This window comes from Poromitra crassiceps, assembly GCF_964638095.1.
Source record: "Poromitra crassiceps genome assembly, chromosome: 8".
Classification (NCBI taxonomy): domain Eukaryota; kingdom Metazoa; phylum Chordata; class Actinopteri; order Beryciformes; family Melamphaidae; genus Poromitra; species Poromitra crassiceps.
In genome coordinates this window covers 19,219,088-19,231,924 of record NC_139629.1, presented here as the reverse complement: position 1 = coordinate 19,231,924, position 12,837 = coordinate 19,219,088, and the positions used below count along the sequence as shown (strand labels likewise).

The window sequence follows — 12,837 nt, the reverse complement described above, 5'->3', positions numbered from 1 at the left end:
GGTAGATATGAAGATACAAGTTAACCATATACAGTATACAGGTAGATATGAAGATACAAGTTAACCATATACAGTATACAGGTAGATATGAAGATACAAGTTAACCATATACAGTATACAGGTAGATATGAAGATACAAGTTAACCATATATACAGGTAGATATGACGATACAAGTTAACCATATATACAGGTAGATATGAAGATACAAGTTAACCATATATACAGGTAGATATGAAGATACAAGTTAACCATATATACAGGTAGATATGAAGATACAAGTTAACCATATATACAGGTAGATATGAAGATACAAGTTAACCATATATATATATGGTTAACTTGTATCTTCATATCTACCTGTATACCATATATACAGGTAGATATGAAGATACACGTTAACCATATACGGTATACAGGTAAATATGGTTAACTTGTGTTATTGTACTGGATGTGTCCCATCCTGTCATTGTCTGTTCAGAAAAAGCTCAGTATGTTTATATTCTAAGACATTTAATTTAACATCAATTACTTTGAATTATTTAATGCCAGAGGTTGAAACTTAATGCAGTGCTCGATTTCTCGGGAATCACGTACATGTGATTCAATTTGGAGTAAGAGTGCTTGTCTAGTAAATCTAGATCACTGAAGAGTTTACGTCTGTGCTTCCTTTGAACAGAAACGGAAAGCTTCTGCCTTTTTGGATCTTCCATAATTATCCGCCATCCATTCAAGGTTTGGTAGCGGCTCCTTTTGAATCATATCAGCAAAAGTTGAATCAATTATCGGAGGCCAAGTCTGGAATGCTTTCTTTCTATAAATGTACCGAACAAAGGAGTATTTATCCAAAAGAAATCTACTTGTAATTAGTTTCCGTCTTTCGCAGTTTATCTACGAGCTTCTATGGAGCTAGATGTGTAGAGTAGCTTGAACAATGATGGAGTTCACTCTCCAACACACAGGCTACCTTCTGTACAGAACACTGTCAATCCTAATGTGACCTGTTGTTGACCCTCTGCTAGGTGAGGAAGCTCATCAGTGATTTTGCAATCATCTTGACCATCTTCCTCTTCTGCGGTGTGGATGCCTTGGTCGGCGTGGACACTCCCAAGCTCATTGTGCCAAGTGAATTCAAGGTATTATGCAGTGTGTTGCAGCATTGCGTCTAAATTATAATAAAAGCGAGGCATGTCTGCATATTCACAACACTAACTATGAAATATAGTCTTGATTGCCTTATAAGTAATAGTATGATGCTGAAATCACTAGGCTGATCAGAATTGTTCTCTCATACATTGACAATTAGGCAGCCAGGTGCAGTTTCTCCTGCTTACAGTGACAAAGATCCATTTTCCTATTAGAACATAAAGCCTTTGTAACTCTTGCTAAAAGCCCTGTGTAATGCCTACTTTGTACTTTGGCCAGTGAGTGATAGATATGGCCTGAAACCGAGACAACGGCCTTTCTTTGAGATGACTTGAGCTAAACCTGTACCTTAGCTGGCTTGAAGACCCGCTCTGGACGTGGAGGAAGGGAAACCACGGGGTAGTGGAGAGGCTACATGCATCAAATAACAGCTTGATTATAGGTGATGTGAGAACACAAAGTCTCATAGTTGCGAGCACAGACTCCGCTTTGTCCAACCACAGAGATCAAATTCACAGAATTGTGTCATGTAACGATGCACCGGTACTGTGGCTCTCAGTTCAGTGCTAAGACTTATTGAAAGTGTAATAAAGTCACCTCTCCAAATTAGGTATTATGTCTGTCCTTTTTGAGACATTCATGTCTGCGAGACATGGACTATGCTAGAAATATGATGATACTTTGCTGGTAATCTCCGTTTATATTGTTGTTTTTTTGGTTCATTTTCTCAGCCCACAAGTCCAGGGAGGGCCTGGTTTGTGCCCCCGTTTGGAGGGAACCCTTGGTGGGTGTACCTGGCAGCCGCACTCCCCGCTCTGCTCGTCACTATTCTGATATTTATGGACCAACAGATCACCGCTGTCATCGTCAACAGGAAGGAGCACAAACTCAAGGTCAGTGCTCCACCTCAAATCATTTAGTATAAATAATTAAAAAATAAACCCATATGTTTCGCTATTCGCTCGATATAGGTGTGTACGTAAAGGTCCTCAGGGCGTCGTTCTGTCTCTTGATGCATACTTGACCTGCATACTTCAGAGTGCTCCTCCGAACCGTCTGCTTGTGGTTTTGATGATTGCCAGCAAAGTCTTCTGCTCTTCTTCACAGAAAGGGGCAGGGTATCACTTGGATCTCTTCTGGGTGGCCATTCTGATGATTGTCTGTTCTTTCATGGGCCTGCCTTGGTACGTAGCCGCCACTGTCATCTCCATCGCCCACATCGATTCTCTGAAAATGGAGACGGAGACTTCAGCCCCCGGGGAGCAGCCCAAATTCCTGGGAGTCAGGTGAGGGGGTTTGGTCTCTGGAGCGGTTTGGTTTTCACTCCTGGTCCTCGGGACACAGAGTCGGTTTATCCCAGGCAGTTAATTGCATTCACTAAGCCAGTGGTTCTCAAACGTATTCACATCAAGGACCCCTAAACTGACACAAATTAGACCACGGACCCCCATTTGATAAGATTTCGTCCCAGGGTCCCTGATCTGATCCGATTTTTTTTGCTTTTAGATGTTTTATTGCAAAAAGTGTATGGAACTCATGACCAAAATAGTCATTGTGTTACTTATTACGGTATTATAGTGAAAATGAATTATCCCCATTTTTGCTGGGGACCCCCTGGAACCCCACTTTGAGAACCACTGCACTAAGCATTCCTAGGTGTAATCGGTACCTGATCTGACAGCTAGAGCGAACCAGCAGGTTCTGGGGTCCGTAAGTACCTGGTCAAGAGACTCCCTGTCCCAACACAGGTTTATGTTAGTTAGTTGTTATGTAAGATACAACTTATTCTTGTGGCTTCTTGGTAATATACGTCGGATTGCATTTACGGAAACACAATGTACTGTATATGTATGCGTGTTTGTGATTTTGATTTCGTGTTTATCCTTTTTCCCCATTCCAGGGAGCAAAGAGTCACCGGTGTCTGTGTGTTCCTCTTAACAGGACTGTCTGTGTTCATGGCTCCTATCCTCAAGGTAGTGTTCAACTTCAAACATCTCCTAATTCCTCCTCGGAAATTTGGATTACTGTCCTCCTGTTTTAGGAAAACTCCTGTCACGTCCCTTAAATGTAATATAATTTCATTCAATATAATATATTCTTTTATTCATCCGATTAGGGACTCTCATAGTTTATGTAATGCGATGTGAAAGAAGCATGTTCTCTGGGATTTAAGCTCAGTTTGCAGATGAGTGCCTTCTCAAGTTTCCATTCTCTCATTAAGCTGCCGGTCAAAAATATCAAGTCCTTGACATGAGATTGTTGGAGCTGGTACTCCCCCTTGTGGACAATTTAAATACTGGCATTCCTGATTCTTGGAATGCATTTTCCCCTCTGGACTGACTGTCATCTACTGTACTGTTAATAAAGTGGTACTGTACTGTAATGATTATAGGGAGGAAATAGAACAATTAGTATGAATTAAGATTGACACTGCTTCAGACATCTTCTGAAGTTTCACTCACTTTCATAATAATGCATATAGATTGTGAGTTTCTTCACACAGCTTGCCAGATTCTATTGGATTTATCTTGTGTGTCAGTGATGATGGAAGGGTGCACTGATAGACTTAAAGTACGCCATGCTGCCTGATCAGCTCGTTATCCAATCTACACAAATGGCAGCCAAGTCTCACAAGCAGCTTATCTAACTTTTCCAATCAAACAGCAATGCTAATAATAAACAATACAGATTCTTATTATCTTAGTGACGAGAGTTCTTGCAGATTACGGGATCTGTACATGTTTTCTTGTGTTTTGATCATTGTCATGTGACTGTGTGATTGGCTCTGTCTCCCTTAGTTCATTCCCATGCCCGTGCTCTATGGCGTGTTCCTCTACATGGGGGTGGCATCTCTCAACGGTGTCCAGGTGAGTTGGCCTGACCTTTCCAAAGCCCAGTAATACTTAAGAAGCTGTTTACTGCAAACCAGACTAGCCACAGCGTTAAAATAGTCTCTAATATGCCTTTCATTCAATTTCAGCCATAAAAACTACAGCTAGATAACAAGCTAACTGTACAGCTATATATGGAGATCCCTCTTTAACCACTGTCGACCATTGACTGTATATGATATGGACAACGCTTCTTATCGCTATGCAGAAGTGAAGTCAAAATATCGCGTTTCCTGCGAGCTGCCATCTTGCTTGTGTGATGTCATTTGGGACCAGATTGTGTACAGTAGAGTCAGGCTGAGCCCCCTCAGCCATGCTGCCGTCTGACGGAGGTTTGAGAGAGTGGCTGTCACAGCTGTGAATCAGTCATTTTTATATTGTCAAATAACTATTTAAAAATATGCAGAAAAATGAGCACTTGAACATACATCAGCGTGATAAGAAGTACCTAAAATGACAGAAATCACCTTTGGGAAAAATGTATTTGACGTGTACTTTGATTTTTTTGTTTGGTCCATGTCCCATCCGCTAACATGGAGGGGGCATGATTTATGGCTTCTACTGCAGCCAGCCACAAGGGGGCGATCAAGATATTTTTGGCTTCACTTTTGAGGAGGTGTCATGATGTCCATATCTTATACAGTCAGTCTATTCTCTCTTCCGCGTTCGACGCAACGTATTTGTTCTTCCGGTTCAGCGCTAGTTGTCGGCCATTTTCAAAATAAAACATCAGTATGAATGAAGTTTGGCAACATTCAGAATTAAGCTACAATGCGGCCAACTTCAGTTACATGTTCATAACGTTACTGCTGCGAGGAGCCGATGGCTGTACCCGGTCGGCATTTAACGTTAGTTACAAAAGAACGTCAACAGTGTTTTCTCACTGCCAGTAGTAGGGTTTGACAGATAGCTAGTCCGACCGGTGTCAGCACAGTCAGCGCTGCCGGTCCTCGCTGCTCGTTAAGGATTTACAATAGGCGTTATTCTGATAAACTGGTCACATATATGTTACGTTCTCATCTGACAAATATTAAAACTTTAAAACTTTTTTTTTTTTTACTTGAAAACAGCTTTTTGGCAAGTCTAAATGACTGCGGTAGGCGTACTCTACTTCCGTGTTTAAAACCGGAAAGACGATTACGAAATGACGTCATGCAGAAGCATCCTTGTATGGGCAAAGAATAAGGCCAGTTTGCCGGCCTTTTGTCTTGACCTGACCCCAATTTTTTCGGTATCTTTGTATCAGTTCATGGATCGTCTCATGCTGCTCCTGATGCCAGCCAAGCACCAGCCAGACCTGATCTACCTGCGCCACGTCCCCCAGAGACGCATCCACCTCTTCACCTTCATCCAGGCCGTCTGTCTGGCCCTCCTCTGGATCCTCAAGTCTACTGTGGCTGCCATCGTCTTCCCTGTCATGGTGAGAGAGCGTCACAGACATACACATAGACGGCGCACACCTGTCGACACGTACACACACACACAGACAGCCAAGTAGTCAGGCGTTACAACAATCGGTGCTGTGCCTCCAGATCTTGGCACTGGTAGCAGTCCGCAAGGCCATGGACTGGCTGTTCTCCCAGCATGACCTCAGCTACCTGGACGATGTCATCCCAGAGAAAGACAAGAAGAAGAAGGAAGATGAGAAGAAGAAGAAAAACAAGAAGAAGGGCAGCATCGACAGTGAAATGGAGTTTGTGAGTAAACGGTTCTTTTGCTTTTTTAACACTCTGCCTTTCAGGGTCTTTCATGCAGTGTTTTTTTGGGGGAGGGGGAAAGGACGTGCGTTTGCAATTGTCTATATACTAGAGAACTTGATAAAAAAAAGAATGCCAATGTGGATGGCTACTTTGTGGCCACTGAATGCCTCCAGTAGACTTTCTTAAAATGTCCATAAGTGTTAATAATGTCTCCCTCCTCCCACAGTCTGACTATCCCTACCATGAAAATATCCCCAGTATAAAAATCTCTATGGATATGATGGAGCAGGAGCCCATGTTGGGGGATAAATCTTTGGATAGTGAGTACTAGCTTCAAGTGATGAGTGCTCAAACTGTCTCTCCTAAAGCCCTTGCTTTTTAGTTTGCTGATATTTCAGGGATCTCGATACATATTTCATGTTTTATTGTCTTTCCAACATCATGATGGAGTGAGTCTTAAGAACAGCTCTCTCTCTGTCACACTTGTCCTTGCTTATGCAGGAATTAAATTGACCAAACTTCAACAGGGTGGGGAAAGTGAAAATGCAGCGCTTGCCCCTCCCTCATTACCACCACTGAGGTGCCCTTGAGCAAGGCCCTTATCCCCAACCGCTCCAGTGGAGCTGATCAGTGGCCAGCAGATCAGACTGTGGTTGTACTGGTCAGCTTCCAGGTATGAATGTGTGTGTGAATGTGAACAGGGCACTCCTGAAAAAGAGAGCATGGCTCTCAGTGTATAAATAAAGGTAAAAAAAAAAAACAGATTCTGATCAGTATTTCACTTTCATCATCTTGTGACGAGATTAACCCTCAGAAATCACCCACTATCACAGCTCTGCAGTGCTTGCTCTAACTTCTCCTATGCCGGGATCCTCACTTGAGATTTCACGGTGCCTATCAACTACATTATAGAGTATAAGTATACCTCCTATCAACTATAGATTCTAATTAAACCTCTTGTACTTCTTCCCCAGATGACAAATCCACAACTTTCCTTAACCCGCATTCACCGTGCTGAGCAGCACTACTTTGAGTCACAGAGTAAGTGAGTGCCAGTTTGAATTTTCATCACACGTCATGCAGTTACAATTCTGTGTAGCCAATAGGGGTGTAACAAGTATGCATATTGAACAGTTTAGGTATGAGGCTTTAGGTTCAATACACATTGCAAACTGAACCAATCTTTCACTGCTGAACAGTGCAAGTCTTCTACAAGGATATCATGTAAACTAAAACGATGAAATGTGTAAAAAAAACGAGGAGGTAGCAGTTCCAGCAGGGGACCCCAAACTTTACTTTCCCCGGCCACATGAGCTCTGACTGGGCATTCCCAGGCGAGTGTGGAGATATAGGGCTCTATCGTTGCAGCAGCCTAAATACAGCGCTTAGCGCCAGGCGCAGCACAGATTAGTGGGTGTGGACCAGCGCACTTGATATTTTGGTGTCGGCGCTACATGCGGCCTTAAGCATTATAACCACGCCTTTTAAGCGTAAAATTATGCACAACCTGCTCATTGGAGAAGTACAGTAAACGAATCACAAGCTTCCCTTTTAAGCTCCAATTCCATGGAGCGATCCAGTCCGGCTTCAGAAAAGCTGAGGTGCTCTGAGCTCCCCCCTCCCTCTTCCATCCCCTCCCCGGCTGTCTCCATATATATTATTCCATTATTATGCTTCTCAAACCAATCTCACTGCAGTTTAAATACTGCAAGCATGTAAATATGCTACACTATAGCAAGATCAAAGTGAAAAGAATGTTCTAAACGCATCGGCTAGAAAAATATAGCCTATCCCTATCTCATGATGAGATTAGATTGGTTAGAATGATATCGTTTTCTCTCGCTACCCTTTCTTCTCCCCTGCTGCACAGGTAGGATGATGCACATAAATATAGCCTACATTATGTAAAGTCATTGCATAAATGTGTTTTTATTGTAAAAGTAAATGTGAAGTAAGCTAAGTCTTATTGGAGCGGACATCACAGTAGGACATCACAGTAGAACCGTGTTACGGCTGTCACTCATCTAAATCACGTTAAATCTGCGAGGTCACGTTAAATCTGCGAGGGATATATATACCACCTGGATTACATATATGTTTCACATAGGGTTGTGTTTGGATTTCTATGTTTTATTTTGGCCAATATTGAAATGTTCGAGAATTGCATGTTGTGTGAACATAAACATTTCGGGGCCTAAAACCATGTTGCTATCTTCCCGGGGCAGGCGCAAGGCGCGTTTTTTTGCGTTTAATGCCAGTTTTTGCGCCTAAGGCCAGTGTGAAGATAGGGGGCATAATAGGCCCTATTCTACATCCCATTTGTGTTGATTTGAGGTCAATGAGACCTAGTAGCTAGTACATACCATTTGTGTTGATTTGAGGTCCATGAGATTTGATACTCATGTTGCTCTCTATCTCTTCCTCCTTCAGTCTAGACAGAGATCCAAACAAAAAAGGAATGCCTCAGATTTGAATAGACCTGGAAGCAGAGGAGAACGGTTTCTTCTGGAAGAGGGCCGGGCCAGGCTCAGAAACTTCTGTAAATGCATTTTTCAAAGAACCAACAGAACCAGCAATACCTGCACAACACAACAAAACCCCCAAAACATAACCAGCCTCTTTTATATGATAGTATATTTTCAATCTCCCTCACAAGGTGAACTGCTGGAATTGCAGAAAACAAGAGGGCTTCGCAAGGCCATCCGTATACACGCCGCAATGTACATTAATTCCTTATTCATCTACCTTTTTCCTTATTTATGGACCTATTCATAATTTATCAAACATCCAGCTAAAGCCGTATATTAATAAATCGCACCCAGAAGACAATTTAAGAATGCATATTCAGCAGTGTTTCAGGCTGTTACAGATGGGTAAATCCATCCAAACCAGAGTAACTTCTTTGGAAAGGGTTTTATTTTGCTTTTTACATATCAAGAGTTGTTCCCTATTTTTTTATATATTTTGCAAAACTCAAATTCAACCGGCCTCTTTTATGAAGGTACTGTTTTATAGTAGTCTTTTTAATAGAGGGTTTACATTTTAACTACTGGACTTATTTGCTTAAAAATCTAAATATTGGAGGTGTGGAATTTGGAGGAGATGTTTGGGGGTGTGAGCACTGGGAAAGTGCTTGATGATTCCCAAATAATTTATAGTGAACAAAAGGGCTTCTCAAGGTCACCTGTATGCAGTCATTATTCCAAATGAATGTCCTATTCATGGGCATATTAATAATTCAGCAAACATCCAGCTAAAAGCTGTATTCATAAAACATGTCCAGGAGATAATTTAAGAATACATCTTAACAATGTTTCATCCTGTGAAGTTACAGATGAGTTAACACCGTCCAGACTAGAACAAATTTTTGTTTTCCTTTATCGAACTCAAGTGTTGCCCCTGTTTCCCATTACTGTAGCTGTATATTATATTTACATCTCAGCAAAATGATTGCTGATGGAGTCTTAATTATGGGTTCACCATTAACTTCCCAGTGTGTGCAAATTTGTGGATATTTATGTGGTTTGTATCCATTCAGCTATCTTTCCCTGTTTTAGGGAAATATAGATGTATTGTACCTGTATGCAGCTCTACCTCTTATTTTATGTAGGTGCCAGGCATTATACATTGAACGCATTTATTGTGCAATTATTGTGATCAAACACTGATTTACTTTCTGAAGGGGCACAGCATAGGATCTCTACAACTTCACTTTCTGACTTCCTGTTGCTCTGTGACACTTCAAGACTTATATATATGTTTGCATTATGCAATAATGATGGTGTCCAATTTTGCAGTTTTAAAGGGTAATTCCACCAAAATTACATTTTAGGTTATTTTTCCTTAAACAAATTATATTTTTCTAATGTCCCTGAACTTATTTTAGTTGTTAGCTCCCTATTAGGAAAATGTAATCCTATGACATCAAATTGCATTTACTGAGATTATTGAAAGCTTCTTCTACAGTCAGTCATGTTACTATACCAATAGAATATATTATTTTTTATATTGCAGATGTGAAAGTGATGGTCTGTTTTTCTCTCGCTCACAAGCAATGCAGTTTGATGTTTGCTTGACCTTGATCTCAGCCTAAAAGTCTATTTTGTTCTAATTCTCCTTTAAAATGTGATCAAAATAAACTGCCATTAATGTGAGAATTTTGCAGTCATGGATGAGCAAATTTTTAACTTTTTGTAACTCTAATTTGTGTGTGTATTTTTTTAATGTAAATCAACAACAAAAATCACTGTGAGACAATGCAATATTGGATTGTGTCTTCCACTCCTGGAAGGACTGCTGTTTCGTAGTAGCCTGGGTAAACCCAGCCTTCAACGTGACGTCACATACTGTACTATGCCTGTAGTAGGGTAGTAGTTAGTTCGTGACTGATGGCACATAGAGGTCACGTGGAGGCTGGGTTTACCTAGGCTAGCTTCGTAGTGCACATCCCGAGGCTAACGAGTGTCTGCTCAACAGCGTTTCACTTCAGAACAATAGCATTTTTGCTGATACAATATTATGAATCCCCAATGGTGACAGTTCAGTTCAATGAGGCAGAGAATTGCACCAGGCCTTAATTTTGCTTGGTGGTTCAGATGGCTTTATTGACCATGCTTTTCCAGCTGATTGCAGTATACAAGTAGCTTAAATTGATTAAAAGTCAATTTAGGATATTGTTAATGAATATCTGAATTGTAACCTGTGAATGTAATTCATCTCAATCATTTGAAATTAAGATTTGTTATATATTCCATAATATGATTGAAAAAAAGGAGATGCACAATCAATGTTTTCTTCGTGATTTGTAGTGCAAATAAAAACTTTTTTTTTAAGTAATGCTTTAACAATCTCAGTCAGTGTGAAATTCAAGACTTAAAATAGCTTTAAACCAAAAATCTGAAACACTGTAGTCTTCCACATTGTTCTGTTTTTGGTTACCTGTGCATTCTCTGTATGTCTTGACTTTTCTGGATGATTCCACAATTAATGTAATTTTTTTGATGTTCTGACTTTGAAACAATTTTCTATAAGCTGAATAACCACAATTTACTCAGCAAAGAAGCATAATGGCAATGCTTTTTTTGAATGAACAATAAAAATCATTTAAACTATTCTTAATTACCTGGGTTTTTGTTTAATGAATATACATGATTGAATGAATTGGGCGTATGCTGCTCAAATATGATTTGTCCATATATTACATTTCCACCTTGAAATTAATTCAATAGAGGATGTATTGTGATTTCTAATAACATGTATTTTCTTATTGAAGTAATTGATATAAAAAAACAATTTATGTAGCCTTTACAAATGGAAACAGTTTGCTTATCTTCTGAAAGCACATAAGGATACCGGTCAGTTACTTATCAAGTCCCTCCCACCTTTTTTTCATAAGTTATTTGATGAGAATTATTGGCTCATCTGGTTGGGGAGACGTTGATAACAGTTGATGCGCACATGTCTTTTGAGGGGATGAGCCAAGTCATGGGCCCTAGACATTACCACAGTCACATATTGTATTTGCTGGGTCTCACAGCAAAGATAGGAAATGAAGGCTGCATAGTTTCTGTGATCACAGGACTTCAGTCAGCTGTAACGACGCTAATTGGCTTTTCCCTGCCATCACTGCCAAGAGACAAGAATCTGTGATCCTTTCTTTTGGTCTGGAAGAGAACATCAATTGTTTTCACTGACATCTGCTGCTCAAGTAAGTGTTATTGCTTTTGCCTGAGAGTGACTGTGCATTTATTATAGTGCTATCACTCTGCTGTTTCTGAAGGTCTATCTTTAAGCCAACACCATTTGATATTTATTTACGAGGTTGATTACAAAATATAAATTGTCTCTAGTTCACAGCAATATCAGGTTATGTAGGATATTTGCTAGGCTATGTTAGAGCTGGCAAGCCTAACATGGCGAGCCTAGGAATCAAGCACGCACAGCGCGTGAAATTTCTAGCAAAATAAAAGCCCAAATCTATACACCCATACCCATACGTAATCATCTATATGCATTTTTTAAAGTCGGTAGCACGTTTAATTTTTTCAAGGACATAAATGAATCCCATATATATTGTAACGAATCGGGTATTCGTTCAAGGAACCGGAGACTTGAAGTTGGTACAGGCTTTTATTCTTGGCTTCACAACAGCTCCTAGCCGCTAGCTTCGCTGCTAGCTCTTCATGCAACCACCCGGTCAGCTCGCTCACATAGCCTGACTGGCTTCCGCCACGCGGCCGCTGGTCCCATATACCTCCTTCCCCCTAGGAACACACCCACACACATTAGTTCCTAGCTAACACGGAAGCACCACATTACAGGTCAAACCCAGATTCGCTACATATCCCCCACTCAACTTTAATTGTCGCTCCCACGCGACACCCACAACCCACACATATCCCCCTGTACCAAAACACACCCAACACAACATTTTTCCCATCACCACATCAAATTCTAATTCCCACAAACCCCACAACATTTCAATTCCCCACAATTAGTCCCTTCTTTTTTCCAACACCCCCGTCATAATGTCCAGTTTGCATCAGGTACTCCGTAATGTCTAGTTTTCCATTAGGTACCCCCATAATGTCGAGTTTCCCATTAGGCACTCCATAATGTCTAGTTTTGCATTATTTCCTTTCTTTTTCACACATTTAAATTCAACCCACATTTCCCATTCAACAATAACCCCCACATTAACATCAATTCAAAGTCCTTCAAATGTCCCGGAGCCCGTGGCTCTCTACGGTCCCCCCCCTGTGTCCCACAGCCAATTGCACGAGCACGGCGGAGTGTCTTTCCCGCAGGGGGCCGGCGTCCGGCCGTCACCCCCGCGAGCACCGGACTGACATCCGCGTCCTCCGCCTGCCCGCGTCTCCACTCGCGCCCGTCGACCTTCCAGATGGCCCTGACGTGCACTCGCTCGTTTTTCCGCCCCCCTCCCCCAGGGGGCGGCGCGCTGAGGGCAGCAGAGCGAACACCACCGGCATCCATCTTCCCATCGGCTCTCCGCAGTGCAACGTTAGGGGGTGTATAGCGGTTAGGCTGGGCCGGTTCCCCCGGCGGTAACCCCCCTCGCTCACCCGGAGACACGAGCGTCGCT

At 41.5% G+C, this 12,837-nt stretch overlaps 1 protein-coding gene across 4 annotated transcripts in view; it reads left to right on the top strand.

Annotated features, from left to right (window-relative positions):
- LOC310781241 (electrogenic sodium bicarbonate cotransporter 1-like) overlaps nucleotides 1-10,843 on the top strand; it is a gene marked incomplete at its 3' end in the record, with an annotated part of 56,937 nt that extends 46,094 nt beyond the window's left edge. For 2 of the 4 annotated variants that reach the window (XM_083641808.1, XM_083641806.1), the window contains exons 17-26: nucleotides 1,021-1,134; nucleotides 1,876-2,037; nucleotides 2,252-2,430; nucleotides 3,045-3,117; nucleotides 3,943-4,011; nucleotides 5,282-5,455; nucleotides 5,568-5,732; nucleotides 5,962-6,055; nucleotides 6,710-6,776; nucleotides 8,166-10,843. In XM_083641808.1, the coding sequence (XP_083497934.1) occupies nucleotides 1,021-1,134; nucleotides 1,876-2,037; nucleotides 2,252-2,430; nucleotides 3,045-3,117; nucleotides 3,943-4,011; nucleotides 5,282-5,455; nucleotides 5,568-5,732; nucleotides 5,962-6,055; nucleotides 6,710-6,753 (1,074 nt within the window). Of the gene's footprint in view, nucleotides 1-1,020; nucleotides 1,135-1,875; nucleotides 2,038-2,251; nucleotides 2,435-3,044; nucleotides 3,118-3,942; nucleotides 4,012-5,281; nucleotides 5,456-5,567; nucleotides 5,733-5,961; nucleotides 6,056-6,709; nucleotides 6,781-8,165 lie in introns of those variants that run through there. The other 2 variants (XM_083641807.1, XM_083641809.1) reach the window with 2 other exon arrangements.
- Nucleotides 10,844-12,837: the final 1,994 nt, after the last annotated feature.